This window comes from Rhododendron vialii, chromosome 12a, assembly GCF_030253575.1.
Source record: "Rhododendron vialii isolate Sample 1 chromosome 12a, ASM3025357v1".
NCBI lineage: Eukaryota > Viridiplantae > Streptophyta > Magnoliopsida > Ericales > Ericaceae > Rhododendron > Rhododendron vialii.
This window is the reverse complement of record NC_080568.1, coordinates 26,502,705-26,520,712: the sequence shown is the minus strand read 5'-3', so window position 1 is coordinate 26,520,712 and position 18,008 is coordinate 26,502,705. Positions and strand designations below refer to the sequence as shown.

Below are 18,008 nucleotides of genomic sequence, written 5' to 3'. Positions count from 1 at the left end.
CCCGGAAGGAATAACAAAAGCATAATTTGAAAACATACGAAAACTCAAGAACTCGTACTTGCAAATGAAGGACATCATGGATGAATGTTACTACTATGCTAGCTAGTGAAGAACAATATATACCTCGTGGGGATCACCACTATTAGAAGTACCTTCTGATGTAGTCACCTGCAGCATGAGAGAGAGAGAGAGAGAGAGAGAGAGAGAGAGAGAGAGAGAGAGAATATGTGCATCAAGATAGGTTCATATAGGATAGATTAATATGGAATGAGGCATGAGTAGCTGGCCTTAGGATTTATGTTATATAGCTGTAATTTAGAAACCAAACTGAAGTTGCAATTAATATTTTGCAGAAAGAAAAAAGAGAGATTTCCTTTTACGGATTTGAAGAAATTAATTAAAATGTGATGAGGGATTATTAGCCAAACCTGGAGACTGCAAACTTGTGTTTTCCCATATAACACTTTAGGCATTTTTCCTCCCAACTTTTCTACCCCCGGAGAATTCGAGAGTACATGGCTCAAGGAACAGCAATGGCTGCTTGCTTAAAAGATGGAGTACTTTTATATAGTACACCCACAGAGCCATACCCGAAGGAGATCATTTTGGGGTGCTGAGCGGTACCACGTGGTACGTGGCACCCGTCTGCGTTCCGGACTGTCCAAGCAGTGATCCAACGGCCCAGACTTATTCCCGCTCTCCACCACTCTCTCTCCTCTTATTTCTTTCTAAATTTCGGACCGTCGAAAATACGTTTGGACCGGACCTGACCGGACCGTCCAAAGGAAGGCTGTATCTAGCTAGCTACAAGTGCAAAGCAGATAACTTTTGCGAGTACGTTATATAAAGGCAAGTCCCTTAAAAGGACAATTTAGATGAAGATGTGGAAGCTACAAATCCGGAAGAAAGATCGCACCAGTAAATGCACATTACTTCTGCTGCCAAATACCTACTTCCATCTACACGCATGCGCGATCTTTTTGCGTGGAGTGGGCCGGCCGTGGGGATACCTGCGTGCTTGCTCTTGTACCTTTCAATGTTTGTGGGGCCCACAACAATGATCGGAACGGTTCATTTTTTAAGAGTTTGCCAAGAACATTGACCACGTTGAAAATCAAGTTGATTGAATACCGTTTGATATGATTTTAAAATGCATTGAGTTTCATATAATATAGGGTCAAATGGGTTGCAATCCTATGTTGCACTCTCTCTATTTTAACAAGATTAAGGCATTTTGAAATTATATCAAACGGTATCCGATCAACTTGATTTTCTACGTGATCGATGTTCTCAGCAAGTTCTAAAATATGAATAGTTTCGATCATTATTATGGACACGAAAAGTGCCCACAAAAGGACCAAAATGGACCAAACTAGATGGAGAGGAACTAGATGGGAGCCGAGTCCGTCTCAAGGTGCTTTAGCTTTGTAGCGGATTTTTTTTTTTTAAAACGGAAAAATATTATTAAGAAATTTAATAGGTTACATCAAGTGAGAGGAGAGAAAATAGAGATCCAACCAAAAGTTAGGACAAACACCTGAGGAGGGCCGAGCCCAACCACACCTGACGGGGTAAGTTAGAACGACATTGTTTTGGAGGAGAATGAAAAAACCTTCTGAAGCAGTAAGAGATGAGTAGAAAGAGAGAGAAATTTGTTTTATAATTTTCATCATTGAGGGTTGAAATTTGTTTAATGTTTAACTTAAATTGACAAAGTAAAATCTTAAAACGGAACGGTCAATGGATATTCGTAATTATAAGAAGAGTATAGGAACACGAAGTACTGGGCACAATTTTCACGCAAATTGTTAGATTTTATTCAACATGGCTCACATAATCACCCAAGCTTGATTAATATTAATCTAGAGGTTATTAACACATATCGTCAATTTATTTTGGTTTGAATCTTTCAACAAATCTAACATGGTATCAGAACTAAATCTTGGGTGGTCTTACCTTATGTGGTCGAGTCTCTGTAGCTCGAGTCAAATGACGTTGAAGATGAACATGACCTGGATACGATGACATGGAAGAAGTTGAGGAGGTGGCCGAAACAGATGTACTTTGGTAATGCAGATGACATGGAAGAAGCAGAAGGGGTGGCAGAACTCAAGGGTTATAAATGAACTAAGCCGTTTGTAAATTGTTCGAGACTTGTTTGAGTTCGGTTGGTCTCTTCAATGAACCAAATTTGAGCTTGTTTTATAAATGAGCCAAACATGAACCTAGTATTTGACTCAATTAGACTAGTGAACTTGGAGTATACGTACATCATGGGAATTTTATATATGTACATAATGAAAATTTTAGAAGTTGTACAAGAATAAACATTTACAATTACTAAAAACTTTTTTATGTGTATATTTTTTTAGCATTTTATATACATATGTATGAACGCATTTATATACGTGCATACTGAAAATTTTATTTGTAGCTCTAAACTTGTATAAGAGCATAAATATATGATATGATTAGCTCATATGAATAAGCTCGAGTTTGACTCAAATTAAGACAAGCTCGGCAGTCAAATTTTCACTGAATTTTACTCGAGTTCGAATTCACTAAAAACCTGATAAGTGCCAAAATATACATATTTTGATCCTTCAAACTACATTTGTTAGTCATTTATTTTGGTTAACTGATTTTTATTATGTGTTTTTTATGTTTATAGGTTACTCGAGTCCGTTGTCCGAGATTTTGGATAAAAAGAAGATTTTAAAGAAGTTTGGGGCTCAAATGCGAAATGATTCAAAATTGAATCATTCATTTGTTATTTCACGAAGTTCAAAGGGCCTATGTGTGATTAAGGTTTCCAATACCTATATATATATATATATAAAAGTTAACCTACAGCACAGCAGAATGGGGTTCAGCCGTGGAAACGGAAGAAAAAGAAGAAGAAAAAAGGCTGCTGCCGCAGCACTGGATTCAAACGGGGCTGCCGACTTTCGTTCGTATAGTTTTTCTTTCTAGTTTTATTTCTTTCAAGTTATTTGAAGTTTTGTTTAATTACTCGCATTTTAATAACTTGTTTTAATTTTTGTTCTTTATAAAAGTTATTTGTTGGTTCTTATTTAACTTAGATCTTTTGTTTATTTTTCGTATCGAGTAATAGAAACATGATTAATTCTAGAGTTTTATTCTTTTTATTTTTAATAATGAGTGAGTAGTTTTTTTGAGATTTGGTCGCTGGGTAAAGGAGCGTCGTGACCCAATTAGGATTTGTCTCGCAATTTTTCTGTACATTAATTTAATTAAATAAATTTAGTTGGTGAAAATTACGTCCATTGGACGAATCCGAGGCATTGTTGGGACTCATGTGAGCGGAAACGTGGGACCAAAACCTGTTCGCCGTTGTGTATGGGACCGGTAACCTTAGGATTTGCATCTTTCGGAGTTTCCAATTCTCCCTAAATTTAACCGTTTTTAGAACTTGAAAAGCGAGCGAATTCTGATTGGGTAGTAAGCGTCGAATTCCCTACGACCGTGCGTCTCTTTTTAATCATTTGAGCAAGTTATCTGTTAGTATTAGTTAATTAATCAATTAAAAGATAAAGGGCGGCTACCTAAGAGCCCGTTAAAAAAAATAACAACTCGAGTTTTTAGTCAGCACACATCACCGTCTTTGTGGATTCGACTCCGGACTTATCGGATATTATGCTGCGTCGATCTCCGCCCTACGCTTGGGGCAACCCATTATTTTAGGTTTAGGAATCGGTCAAGCATTTTTGGCGCCTTTGCCGGGGACGGTAACGTATGTTAAGAATTCGGGTAGTTTTTTTATTTATTTGTTTTCTTTTTAGTTCTCTATTTTTTTTAATTGTTGAAAAAAAAAATGTCCCATTTTGCAAGGTGGTATGGAGGTTATGCAAACCAATTTGATTGTTCAGTGTCACTGCCTATATTTTATGATTTGGCCTCAGAAAATTCTTTTTCGCATATTCATGACTTTGAGGAAGCTTTTGCTAGCAATAAAGTGATTCTTTTACATGTATTTTCAATATCTTTGCGTGATAGTGCTCTAGATTGGTTTAAATGTTTGAATCCAAGATTGACATGGGGTGAGATTGTAATACAATTTTTCAATCATTTCAATTCCTCATATGAGACTCATATGCTTTTACAAGAATTATCAGATTTCTCTCAACATGATGATGAGTCTTTGTCACAGTGTTGGGAGCGATTTAAATTTGTTGTATTCTCTTGATCGAGTTTTAATTGTGAGCTTGGCAGTCTTCTGGTTATCTTTTGCCGTGGTTTAAACCTTAAGCCATGCGAGATGGATTTTAGGTCCACTAACGAATTCCTGGATAAAACCCCTGAAGACGCTTGGGATTTTTTCGATGAATTAACCCAAAAGCTCCAATTTTGTGAGTTGACTGAAAGTTATGAGGATACCAGTTCTGATGGGAGGGAAAAAGAGGAAATAGAACCACCTTATTTTGATCAATTAGCTGAATCTCTTTCTTGCAATCAAGTTGAAAATTTTCAAGTGATTAATTCTTGTGTATTGGAAGATGAAACAACAGAGTCACTTGTAACTAACGAAATAGTTAGTTCACCTGAAGTGTAACACCATTCTAGTACACTTGAGATGAATTTTCATGACACGACTCCTGAGGAGTCATTACCAATAATTGTGCAAAGTCCACTTGTTCTTGATGATCAAATACCCCCAGCCATAGATATTGATGTCATCACTCCTATTGAGCATCCACCATTGCAAGAGATTATCACGTTAGAACAAATTGACTTTCTTGGTGTTGATAATTTTAATATGGTTTACCATTCATTTTTTCTGACACTCATCAACAACTTGAAAGTTAATTTGGTTCGGATTATGCAATTGGTGGAATTTAAATTTCAAATGCGACTAATGCCATTAAGATATTCTAAGTATTTGGTTTGGTGGTATGATCGCATACAATTTTTAACGGAATGCTTGAAGTGGGTTGAGATGTTGATTTTGATTGCTCTTCGTAGTGTGATGAATGGTTGGATTTCACGTGATGGGAGTGAATGTCATTAACTTTTTTGTATAGTTTTTTTTTTCTTTTCTCTTTCTTAGATTAGTTACTTTTATTTTATTTTATCTTTTTTTTGTGAGGACTAACATTGCAGGATGCTTCGTTCAAGTTGGGGGGTCTTCTTCCCACTATGTTATTTCTTGCGTAGTTCTTCGTTCCGAGGTGATACCTTTCCCTTCTTTTTCTTTTATGTCCTAAATTTTTATTCTTTTGTATTCAATGAGGACATCGAATGGTTTAAGTTGGGGGGGAGGGATTACTTTGGTAAGTTTTTCACTCTTAGAGTCTTAAAATCCAAAAAAAAAATGAAAAATTTTCATTTCGCATGTGATTTAGCACTTGTTGTGATTATTTGTTGGATAATTGAGTTGAGATGTGTTGCCTACCATAGTGATATCTGTTTTTGGCTTGGTAGTTCTACTTGCTAGCTTGTCTTAAGAAGTTGATCATGGCACTCTTGTGTTGCACTATTGCACATCACTTTTATTTGGGCCTTGACCACTTGTGAGCCGTGACTTGACCAATCTTGATGGCTGGATTAGCAGAGACTTATGCCCTAGTGAGCTTTTGTGCCTTATCTTTTTTTTGGAGTGGTGTCACTTCAACTCTTAGTTTGTCATGGAAATAATCTATTTGTTGTGGTCTCATTATTTTTTATTGTTGAGTGTTGGAACTTGAATGCATAACAATATCCCTTGGGTTTTGGTTCGTCACGTGGATGTTACACCCCTTGGAGAGGATTATAGGCATTTTCTTGATATTTGGGTCAGTTCGTTCCTTTGTTTTCACATTTATCCTTTGCGAGCCAATTTGAGCCTTATTTATTTAGTCTTTTCTTAGTTAGCTCCACATTCCATATTGTTTTGGGGAAAGACAAAAGTATAAAGGTGTAATTTGTGGATGAACTGTGAACTTTTGTGCTTGAATTGGTGGTGCTCCTTAAAAAAAGAAAAAAACAAAATAGAAAAAAAAAAAAACAAAAGAAAGACAAAAATAAAAGGGGCACTGATATAGATGAAAAGGAGGAATCGTGCTTTTATTGTTGAAAAATGTTAAAAGGTTAGAAGGAGAGATAAGGTGAAGTTGAAAAGAGTGGAAAAAATGGGCGCACATTGTTAAATTAGCCCTAAGTTGTTTGTCTATTCTCGGACATGTGATGTTTTACTCTAGCATTTACACACTTTCAATTACCCAATGATACAACCAAAATTAAAGTCCTATTTGATCCTAGGGGTGATGGGAAGTGGATTGATTGATGTGAGAGAGAGTTCCAATACTTGGTATTCTATTCATGAGACTGTGTGTTCACCTTATAAAGCTTTCTTTCATGTCATAGTGTGCGAGTGTTTTGATTTCATTTATATAACTTCTAACCGCACATTTGAGAGTTCATACTATGCACTTTGTTTCGAGTGATTTTAGTTGTGAGTGCATGACACTGTGAGGATTGAAGTCGAGACTCGGTCCGAAGAGAGCGGTTAGTTATTGGACACTTTTGGTTGAGGCCTATCTCACACACACATGCTAATCCTAGGTGCCATGGTTTATTTCTTGACTTGATAGTGTTTGAAACTATTTGTGCATTCTTTATCTTTGTGGTAGCTGCACATTCTTTGCTTGATGGATCAATGAGTTGTATAACAAGTTTTGGATTACATGTAAAAAGGTTCAATGTGCTTTGTGGGTAATCACTGCTGAAAACCCTCACGAGACTTCACTCATCCTACCGGAGCTGCCCGAGGGTTTAAAAGAAATATCCATTTTAATTAGTTGCATTTGTTTTGGTTTGCTAGTAACTAGCAAAGTGTAAGTTGGGGGGTGTGATAAGTGCCAAAATATACATATTTTGGCCCTCCAAACTACATTTGTTAGTAATTTATTTTGGTTAACTGATTTTTATTATGTGTTTTTTATGTTTATAGGTTACTCGAGCCCGTTGTCCGAGATTTTGGATAAAAAGAAGATTTTAAAGAAGTTTGGGGCTCAAATGTGAAATGATTCAAAATTGAATCATTCATTTGTTATTTCACGAAGTTCAAAGGGCCTATGTGTGATTAAGGTTTCCAATACCTATATACCTATATACCTATATATATATATATATATATATATATATATATATATATATATATATATATATATATATATATATATATATAAGTTAACCTACAGCACAGCAGAATGGGGTTCAGCCGTGGAAACGGAAGAAAAAGAAGAAGAAAAAAGGCTGCTGCCGCAGCACTGGATTCAGACCGGGCTGCCGACTTCCATTCGTATAGTTTTTCTTTCTAGTTTTATTTCTTTCAAATTATTTGAAATTTTGTTTAATTATTCGCATTTCAATAACTCATTTTAATTTTTGTTCTTTATAAAAGTTATTTGTTAGTTCTTATTTAACTTAGATCTTTTGTTTATTTTTCGTATCGAGTAATAGAAACATGATTAATTCTAGAGTTTTATTTTTTTTATTTTTAATAATGAGTGAGTAGTTTTTCTGAGATTTGGTCGCTGGGTAAAGGAGCGTCGCGACCCAATTAGGATTCGTCTCGCAATTTTTTTGTACATTAATTTAATTAAATAAATTTAGTTGGTGAAAACTACGTCCGTTGGACGAATCCGAAGCATTGCCGGGACTCATGTGAGCGGGAACGTGGGACCAAAACCTGTTCGCCGCTGTGTACGGGACCGGTAACCTTAGGATTTGCATCTTTCGGAGTTTCTAATTCTCCCTAAATTTAACCGTTTTTAGAACTTGAAAAGCGAGCGAATTCTGATTGGATAGTGAGCGTCGGATTCCCTACGACCGTGCCTCTCTTTTTAATCATTTGAGCAAGTTATCTGTTAGTATTAGTTAATTAATCAATTAAAAGATAAAGGGTGGCTGCTTAAGAGCTCGTTAAAAAAAAAATAACAACTCGAGTTTTTAGTCAGCACACATCACCGTCTTTGTGGATTCGACTCCGGACTTATCAGATATTATGCTGCGTCGATCTCCGCCTTACGCTTGGAACAACCCATTATTTTAGGTCTATAAATCGGTCATACAAAACCTTAACGAATGAATTAAAAACATTCTAATATTCGACTTGATTCAACTCATTTACCGACTTAGGCAGACTTGGGGAATGCAGTGGCAGTCGAAGGGGCGACTCGAAATCTAATGATGAACCTAGAGCAATTCCAGAACCATCCCTCTTTTTCAACGCGGTTTTCAACAAGTATTCAAACTACTTTTTCAACAAGTATTCAAACTACTTGAGTATTACTCTAAAATCCACATTTGAATCTTGAGTTAAAAATTAGTGGTTGTCTCTCTCCTCCTGACACATTCTTTGCATCTCTCTCCCACACGCACACACACAAAGCACCCTACCTGTCAAGCCGCAGAAAAAACGATTCCTTAAGATCATGTTCGTTTTGAAATTTTGATTTTAGATTTTGGGTAATGAGTGAAGAGAGAGATAAAAAAATGAGAATAATAATTGAAATAAAATTTATTAGTGGTTGCGGGAAAAAAAAAAGAGTTGAGACTTGAGTCCCAAAACGAACATGATCTTAAGTGTTTTATCTAACTTACTCCCCAAAACACTCGAATGGAGTGAAATTTTTTGCCGAGTATGGAAGGAAATCGTCGGAATTGGATAGAGTTTCCTCGAAGCACAAACCTTAGATCGAACCGAAAATAAATAAATAAATAAATGTTGCTATCTTACACAATCAGGAAAAATAAAAAAACTGACACAAAATGATCTTAGAAATACTTACCATGATGAGAATGCTCTAATTTCTCTATCTCTATCTCTATCTACTTATTATCCCCAAAAAAAAGTTTCCTAAAAAACCCTTCTCTCTTTCTTTTTTGGTACAACGGAAATGACCTAAGAAAAACTTTTACCGAACAACCCCCGAGGAGTTCTTCTTCAGGCAATGCACAATCATTTTGGGGAAGTGGAGCCTTGCAAATTTCAAATACTGGATCGGACCCTCACTTGGGAACTGGGCTTTTCAGAGCCAATTATGAACGCCCAAGAACCATTCCTATAACTGGGTCAATATCCAACAGCATAGTGGGCCAGGAAAATAGTTGGAGCAGTATGGGAGTGGCTTTTAATTCTGAAACTTATTTCCGTACTTTTTTTTGTAACTTTTTTGTTTAGTTTTTCGTCGTAATTTTGGGATTAATCTTTCACCTCGACGAGAGGAATCGGAAAAGTACCGAAAATATGGACATATGTTGAAAAAATTCAAATAAAACGGCACTTTTGACAAATAAGACAATTGTTCGATACTTTTTTTCGTCTTTAGTAAACTTTTTTTTTGCTTTCGGTCGTAATTTTGTATTTTTTAAACTTCTCTTGTCGAGACGGATGATTAATTCAAAAAATATCACTCAAATCTAACAAAAATTTGGAAAAAACAAATATAACACACAAAACGAAGAAAAAAAAAAAGTTTATGGGGCCTAAATTAGGTAATACTCTGGCAGTAACAAAAGGGAAAGAAATCGTATCCAACCACCAAACCACTCATCACAACAATGCAAAGGAGCCACTTTTGGGCTCGGGGACTTCAGGTTGATTCTGTGCAGTAAGGTCCAAGTTGCGCATCTTCGAACGTCGGATCGTGCATCTGACGGCTCGGATCTCATTTCGGCAATCAAAGATCGAAAACAGTTCATTGTCGAGATGAGATCCGAACCGTCAGATGCACGATCCGATTGCTCAGAAATGTGCAGCATGGTGCTGCGCACACCATTGCAAAACACCATCCCGAGTTCGGGGCTCATGGGGAAGAAGACGAAAACACGATGATGGCAACGTTGACATGTCAACGACACATATTATACGCAAGACACGATGATGGCACGTGCTTTTGTATGCGATTCGATAACTTTGGTATCTCCAAAATTAGATACTTTTGGAACTTAATTGACAAATCAGAATACTGAGGACCAAAGTGACTCGAAAAGAATACTACGAGTACAAATGCACTTTATCAAACTACAGGAAATTTTATTTGTGGAGCTTTCCGTGAAGAAGGCTTTACAGAGTCCAATCGCACGCGTCCAAAGTGTTTTTGGGTAGTTTAGATTGAAACTCAATCTCAGCCAATGATTGCGAAAACGGATGGCTGCGATTGCACGATTCCGCGAAAAACTTGTTCACGTCGGATTTCTCCCATCAAACTATCCAACACATACAATTAATCATCTTCAATTGCTGCCAAATATCATCTCAAATCGGTCACAACAAATTATGAATGACCGGCTAAATCTGCATAACCCGGCTGAACTAAGCCATCGAAACAAAATACGAAAAGCATTCAAAACGGAACCACGAAACTACAAGCAAGCTGCTTACAATGAACTAAAAAGAACAATGCCAACGGGACAGTTCTGCCTTGCTCTGTTCGTTTTCTTGTCTTGGTCTCTTGATCTCCATATGGAATACTTCCTTCGTATAAATCATGCGCGGGACGCGGTGAAGATGGCGAATGCCTTTGTTTCGGCATTTGGTGTAACCATGGTAGCATCACCGTTTGGTTTGTCAACGACAACCACCGGAGCACCGGTGACCCTGGCAAGGAAGTCGTCGAAGCACTCATCGATGGATCGAAAAGAGGCGTCGGGATAGAGCGACGTTACTTCGGTATCTGAATCTCTGTCGAGGCTGTAATTTACTTGGCAACCCTTAATGAAGATGTCATGGGTCAGCGATGCAACTATGCTTTCTGGGATGATCATCTCTGTAAACAAGCATACACATGAAAAATGGTCAGTATTACTAGTTATGTAGTACTATCTATTGAAAAGATTTCGTTTTCCTAATTAAGAACAAACCTCTATTTAACAATTATGAATCCCAAAAAAGATGGCAAAATAAATTTCAAAATAAGAGAATTTTTTTTAAAAATATTTGTTCAAAAAACTTGAGAAGGCCATATTAGATTTTCTCTTTTGCGATTGTATTGGGCCACCACCCTGTAGTTCTTTTGAATTTTTGTTTTTGTTTTTGTTTGATTCTTTTCAAGTTTGATTCGAACCTTTTCATTTTCTCTTGGCAAGACGAACAAATATTCTATAAGTAATTGTCGCAAAACTAACATATGTCAAGAAAAGAAAAATATAAACTAGAATAAATAGGTTTGCACAAATAGAGCCAGAGGGGCTAACCCAACACCACACCACACCACACACACACACACAGAAACCCCCCCCCCCCCCCCCCCCCCGACCGTGGCTTGCCGAGATGAAATCTTGACCATTGATTGTCGAGACGGACAGCTCGGATTGCGCACTACACACTTAGAGTGAAGGGGTGCACTACAGGTCCCGGGTTGGGCAAGATCAATGTTAGATACAAGTGTTGAGTGCGTTACCATTAGCTGCCGCAAGAAGGTGATCTTCAGTGACGGTAACTCTAGGGAGAGTGCGTCCAATCTTGTTCTCCCACATAGACGCAAGCTCATTCATGTTTAGCAGATTGGACTGTGGTTGGAAATGAACTGATTTGTTCATCGTTCGACCATCGTCTATGCATTTTATTGTGAATTTCCCAATGTCACTCCCTGCCACAAAGTAAGCTGGCCGGGAAAAAAACACCAATTTAAATGGTCCCCATGTACATAGCCCAAAAAAAAACACCATATATTTTCTTTACGCAGAAATTGATTAGAACCTTTCACTTTTTAGCAAAAAAAAAAATTCATGTTGATCAGATGTTGGTAGATATGAATCACATGATTTCGAGGTCCATCTATCACAAAAAAAAAAATTTGGGTAAAAGATAAATGGATTCCGAAATTATACAATATATACCGATATTTGATCAATGTGAACGATTCCAATCACGCCATGTTTGTGTTGGAATTTTGATTTGGGAAATATTTTGGATAATGAGTGAAAAGAGATAGGTAGAGAAATAAGAGTAATAATTAAGAGAGAATTTATTGGAGACTGTGTGCAAAGAGAAATGAATGAGGCCAAAATTCCAAAACGAACATGACCTGGCAACCAAAAACGACACAGTTTAAACTTTAAGTCAGGTTTGGCTACTATTGAGATATTTAACACGTTCGTGCTAGGAGGTGTTTTGGCACAAGATCAAAAGGACTGATCTCTCGCGAGGCTTTTCCGGCATCGGTCTGACGATCAAAGACGTTTACCGCGTAGAGCTCATCGAGTTCTACATGTGCAACAAAAATCAGCTCGATCAAAAATCGTTAAGTGCCTCATCGGAATATATATAACTTGAAAAAAAATGAATCCTAATGGATACGAAACACTGGATCAAAACCACAAAATCCATTTTTTTCAAGTTATATATATTCCGATGAGGCACTTAACGATATTTGATCAAGTTGATTTTTGGTGAACATGTAAAACTCGGCGAGCTCTACGGGGTGAACGTCTCCGATCGTTGGACTGATACCGGAAAAGCCTTGCCCGTGGCTACACAACATGAAGCTGCACAACACAGTCTCCCAATCCCAAAAAAAAAGACACGAACTAAAAAATAAGTACACTGAACCCAAACAAAACGACACGAAAGAAGACATGAAAGAACAACAGATGACAAATATTAAGTACATGGGAGAAGTGAAGTGGGCAGGAGTACCTCTGACAGAGCCATCACCGTAGATATGGAAGAAATCCAACGGCGGGAGGACATCGGCAGGATGGGTGTTGTCGTGGTAGGGCCAGGCGGCGATGGAGTTGCAGCAGATGTAGGTGTAGGGGATCCCAGCTGCTTCTATGGCCCTTCTCACTTGGCGCTTCTGGCCGTACATTGTGAGCCCGGGTTCCACCGGATCGGCTCGGTCTATGTCGTGCCCAAATTCCGATGGCAAAAACCGCTGCACCCAACATATTATTCATTACGTATAAAGCAAATATGGAATGAGATCCTCTCCCGTCCAAGTTTTTCCATTCGTGAATTTTTCGTGAACTTCGGCTATCTGATCGTTTATTTTTTAGAATCTGTCAAAACTACTAGCCATGTTGAGAATAACATATTGGATACCGATTAATGTGATTTCGTAACACATTTTATCGTGAAAAAAGAGCATTTGAGTTTTGATTGTAGTTCTTTGCCTAGAAATTACGAAATTCTTGCAGTCGAACAATTGGATTTCATCATACTCTTGAAGCTTCGTTAGGTTTCACCTTATTTAGAACATTATTTCAGAGATTCGATTACTTCATCTTATAATTGGTTAAGTTTGAACCTCCTAGCTAGGTGCTAACCATTCTACTAAGACATAATTTTACACGGGACTCCTCCTTTTTTTTTTCTTTCAAAATAACAATAACTTCATTGATAGAAAAGAGAGATGCACAAGATAATCACTTAGAAATAACATTCGTAATTAATCAAAGAACTAAAAAGCCACAAACAAACGAGAAAAACCCTCATTGTAATGGAGGGTTATTGGGAACCAAAAAAAACCATACACTACGGAAGAAGAAAACATCCATCAAGAGCAAAGCCCTCCCCTCCTGCTACCGCATAAGGGTGGTGAAAACCCTAAGGGGAGGAAAAGGAAGAGAGGCGGCTAGGTTTTTTTTTTTTTTTTAGAGAGAGATGCTTTGGGTTAGAGAGAAAAGTCAAGTCTTATATGGGACTTTGTACCGGCTTTAATTAGGTGTCTTGCTTGTAGACTTTGGCAATAGTCTTCTAAGAATTAATTTAAGCATGTAAGTTGACCCGAACACCTTTAAGTTATAAAATGTTCAGAGACAATAATTGAATGAATAGATCAAGCCCCGTATTGGTATTTGATTGAGCTAATTTTTTACTAGAATTTTTAAAAATTATATTTTATAAAAATTTCGAATCATTTACATGAAACTCCGAGGTAAATCCCACACAATATAAGATTACATTTGGTGTATCCATCAAGCTGTTCTCATAGTCCGGAATCCCTAGTACCAAAACATTAAAAACGATGGATGAACCCTAGTGCTATCCATTCTGTTCCAATATTTTCCTTTTCTTCTCCGTCCAAATCAAACTAATTTTCTGCCAATCACTAATAAATTTCTTGAGTGACTTTGAGAAAAGTGAGCTCGTTCGGATAATTGTAATTTTTTTTTTTAATCAAATCTTACAACTTTTTATCATTTAGGATATAAAATCTTGAATTTGAATGAAAAGTTAGACAATCAAATTAAGTACTTGCACAGTTGCATGTTCGATTGAGTTTATTTTTTGCGGGTTCACTCAAAAAGTATTTTAAAATTACAATAAACGACTTGCATCATTCATTCACGACCCCCACAAAAAGATCTCTGCACCACAGATCTGATCTGATCTGATCCACGTTGATAGGGGATTCGGGGATCCTGTTTCTACAGAACACGTTGATGAACAGCAGCTATATGTGCCGCCATGTTGATAGACAGCTGTCAACAAACCCCGTTGAAATCCTCTACTAGATGGGTCAAGCTTCTGTCTAGTATTTTTTACTGTCCAGTTCCGGCCAGTCAGCCATTTTCCGGTGAACATCGATTTTTTTCAATGATCGGATTCGTTTATATTTTAGATCTAGTCGAGATGCATAACCATATCTAAAATCATGTCTATCGGATATCGTTTAATGCACGATCGAAACACATTTATTTTGGACAAATGGATGAGATGGGTTCCAATCTAGTGTGGGTATGTATTTTTTTCAAAAATAGTCGGATTCCGATCGTGTATTGAAATATATCCAATGGACATGATTTTTGGCATGACTATGCATCCCGACAAGATCTAAAATATGAACGAATCCGATCATTGAAAAAAATCTATTTTCGCCGGAAAATGGCTGACTGGCCGGAACTGGACAGTAAAGAACATTGGACAGGAGCTTGACCCCTACTCGATCGCGCCTGTATTCATTTACAGAAAACCTATAAGGAGCGACGAGTTTTTCACCGAAATCGTACCAACAGTTTCGTTGGACCGTCCCCAGCCACCGGACGGCCAATCCGAGCCGTTCAAAAATTTTTAAAAAAAAAAACCAAGGGTTTACACGAAAAATAGAATGTTTGGATCAAACACCTACACACATCGGATTCTGTTTATTCCCGAGTAGACCCCCTCGTTTTTTTTTTAGAATTTTTGGACGGCTCGAATCGGCCGTCCGGTGGCCAGAGACGGCCCGATGAGCCCGTCAGTACGATCATAGATGGACTCATTTATTCTCAGGATAATACTATGTTTTTTTGTATTAGCTCTATTTAGGATAAAATAATGGTGGCCAGTGGCACGTTAAAATCCTCGATTCACTTTTGTATTTTCCTACTAGCTAGTAAAACATTTTTTTATTTTTTATTTATATCTCCAATGGGATACTCCAACTCCAGTATGTTTGTGCCTGCGACTCACAAATCACACATCAAGGACCAGCGCATCTACCAGATGATGGACAAAATATTTTCAAAGTGGCTGAAGTAGCCTGGCTTGAATTCGGAGTCGACTTAGGATCAGATTGCGGAGGCCTCACATCTTGCATTCTGGTGCTATTTGGGTGATGGGTCCCGCGACGTGATAATGGACAAATATTTTCTTTCTCGGCCGGATAAGCTATGGCTCATATCCGTACATTCGAGGACACCCATATCCGTACATTCGAGGGCAGGTGGGTCACGCCCAAGGAGAACCAATAATCCGGACAAGCCAGAAATTAAGACTGATTTCTTGACTTCCTTTGTCTTCATTTAAAAAAATTCAGTCGTGTTATCCGCACAGGTTTCTATGCACAAATTTCAATGTGGGGCCCACTACGAGTTGCTCATTAAGTGCGAAACATATTTTCAAGAGTCTCTGCGAAAAATCAGCTCAATCCGATACTTATAGAGGCTCAATCCAATCTTTTCATTCGAATTTCAGAATAATGAAAAGTTAGATGATTAAATCAAACATGTAAAGGTATTGGATTGAGCTAATATTATGAACGGCTCGGATCGTTTGTGTGGGGCCCACACAATAAAATCTGTGTTAACAGACTTTCTGACCAACTTTGAGTATCGATTAATTTTTAACTTTTTGCAATTACTTTCGTCGAGACGTACTCCACAATAATTTGACGTGAAACTCGAAAAAAAAAAAAAAAAAACTTGAATGAACTAGGTACGAGGTACTGAGTATTACGTGCACAAGTTAAAAAAAAAAAAAACTTTAATAGTAATTGGGGAAATATTTGGAATACCTTAACGGTGCCGGCACCTTTAATGGCGTCAACGAGGATCAACTGGTCCAAGATGCATCCGCCACCCACAGCTGATATTACCACTTCAATTTCGTATTCCTTTAAAACCTTCTCTAGGGAATCTCGGTCGTCACCGATTGAACCCTGAATCACAACAATATCACCAAAGATTAAAAAAAAAAAAAAAGAATGGAAAACTCGTGGGACCATCTGGCCCGGCTATGATTTCCGTCTCATGTTGTTTGTTTGTTTTTCCAAGTTCTTGTAGTACTTGATTAACCGGACTAAACAATAATGCGCATGAAGTTCGATACATAATCCTTCTTACTACTTCGTATTAAAGATGAATATTTTGTTTAACAAGAGATTAATATTTCGATATTTATGTGCAAAAAATACACTATCGTCTCACATAAATAAAAGCTATAGATTTTTTTTTACGATTTAAGAAGAATATGAAACGGAGTGAATCACTTCAAACTACCCCAAATATGTTGGAAAATAAAAAACACATTTTGAACTTTTGTTGAGGTTAAAATACAATATGCACCCTGGCCATTATATAATATAACCCAATTATTGTCTTGTACTGTGAGATTTTGCCTTCAAACAAATCTACAGTAACTCATTACCTTTCTTTCTTTCTTTTTTGATAATAATCTAACTCATTACCTAGATTTAGATAAAATAAACTCTAAAATATCTTCCCCGTGTTTATTGGTCTCCCTTGAAACTAAAATTGCGGAAAATACTCTAAATTGCATCCATTCATGCGAAAACACTCACACGTGTGGGATCCACACATATTGTGTGAGTGTCGGTGTGTAAAATGTATAAATTGGTGCGTAAAGTGGACGTGGATATGACATTACTCAACAAATCTAACACTTGTCTTTGTCTATCGCACAAATTAACACTTGTCTTTGACTATCGCACAAATTATGTAAATGCTCCTAGAGCACCGGGGTGTTTCTCACCGTACATTCCTGCAGGCTCTATAATAAAGTATGTAACCTTTTACATCAACGTGTAAATACAAACGGAATTAAAGAATCACGTGACAGTGCTCCAAGAGTATTGACTAATAACTCAAGCATACAACGAACATATTCACAGAGAGGCAAAATAGATACTATATGCATACTGTATATAAATACACAAACATAATTTATTATTTAGAGAGAGACGATAATACAGGTATGACTATAGCGCCTCTATCCTCGAGGGAGGCGATGGTGAGGGCCTTGGAAGGGGAAGCAGGGCCGGGCCGGACGAGGAGGAAGGTGGGCCGGCCGGAGGCCAGGCTGGCCTCCGCCACGAACAGGCCGATGAACCCGGTTGAACCCACGATCAGGGTCCGACCCTTGGCAGCTACTGGGGCATGAACTGTCATATTTCAAGTCTTTCTGCAAAAAAAAAAAAAAACTGAGAAACTTTTAGAGAGAGAACGAAGAGAATTTGTGAGGGAAGAGAGATAGAGATACAGAAACAGAGAGAGAGAGAGAGAGAGATATGTTATTTAGATATGCAATGTATTTCCTGGCCCCAGCGAATAAATAATTGAAACGCAGGAAGTGCTACAGTCCAAGGTCGGTGACCAGCCACCGACCGCGTGTGGGGTCCACTCCGGATCCCGCACGAATGATCCGAGCCGCTCAATAATTTAAAAAAAAAAAACCAAGTGGACTATGTAGAAATAAGCTCAATCCGATGTGTGTACATGCTCGTTCCAAACTTTAATTTTTGAACGGCTCGGATCATCTGATTTTGGAACATCTCGGATCG

The 18,008-nt window shown here is 37.6% G+C and overlaps 1 protein-coding gene across 2 annotated transcripts; it reads right to left on the bottom strand.

Annotated features, from left to right (window-relative positions):
• Window positions 1-10,222: 10,222 nt before the first annotated feature.
• On the bottom strand, window positions 10,223-17,745 carry LOC131310636 (leucoanthocyanidin reductase-like). 2 transcript variants are annotated; one of them, XM_058337772.1, is made up of 5 exons: window positions 17,419-17,745; window positions 16,224-16,367; window positions 12,644-12,881; window positions 11,406-11,609; window positions 10,223-10,772 (listed from the first exon to the last, which is right to left on the bottom strand). In XM_058337772.1, exons 1-5 carry the CDS (start codon window positions 17,614-17,616, stop codon window positions 10,492-10,494), a joined length of 1,065 nt encoding a protein of 354 aa, XP_058193755.1. In that variant the 5' UTR covers window positions 17,617-17,745; the 3' UTR covers window positions 10,223-10,491. The 2 variants fall into 2 exon arrangements, with proteins under 2 accessions (XP_058193755.1, XP_058193756.1); XM_058337773.1 differs by having other exon boundaries at window positions 16,224-16,352; window positions 17,407-17,704.
• Between the last annotated feature and the right edge of the window lie 263 nt (window positions 17,746-18,008).

Coding starts and splice junctions, on each gene's coding strand:
- LOC131310636 (XM_058337772.1), bottom strand. CDS start 17,616: ATGACAGTTCATGCCCCAGTAGCTGCCAAGGGTCGGACCCTGATCGTG. Junction 12,882..16,223: donor AAGGTGCCGGCACCGTTAAG/GTATTCCAAATA, acceptor TGTTGGGTGCAG/CGGTTTTTGCCATCGGAATT. Junction 11,610..12,643: donor CGGTGATGGCTCTGTCAGAG/GTACTCCTGCCC, acceptor TTTCCCGGCCAG/CTTACTTTGTGGCAGGGAGT.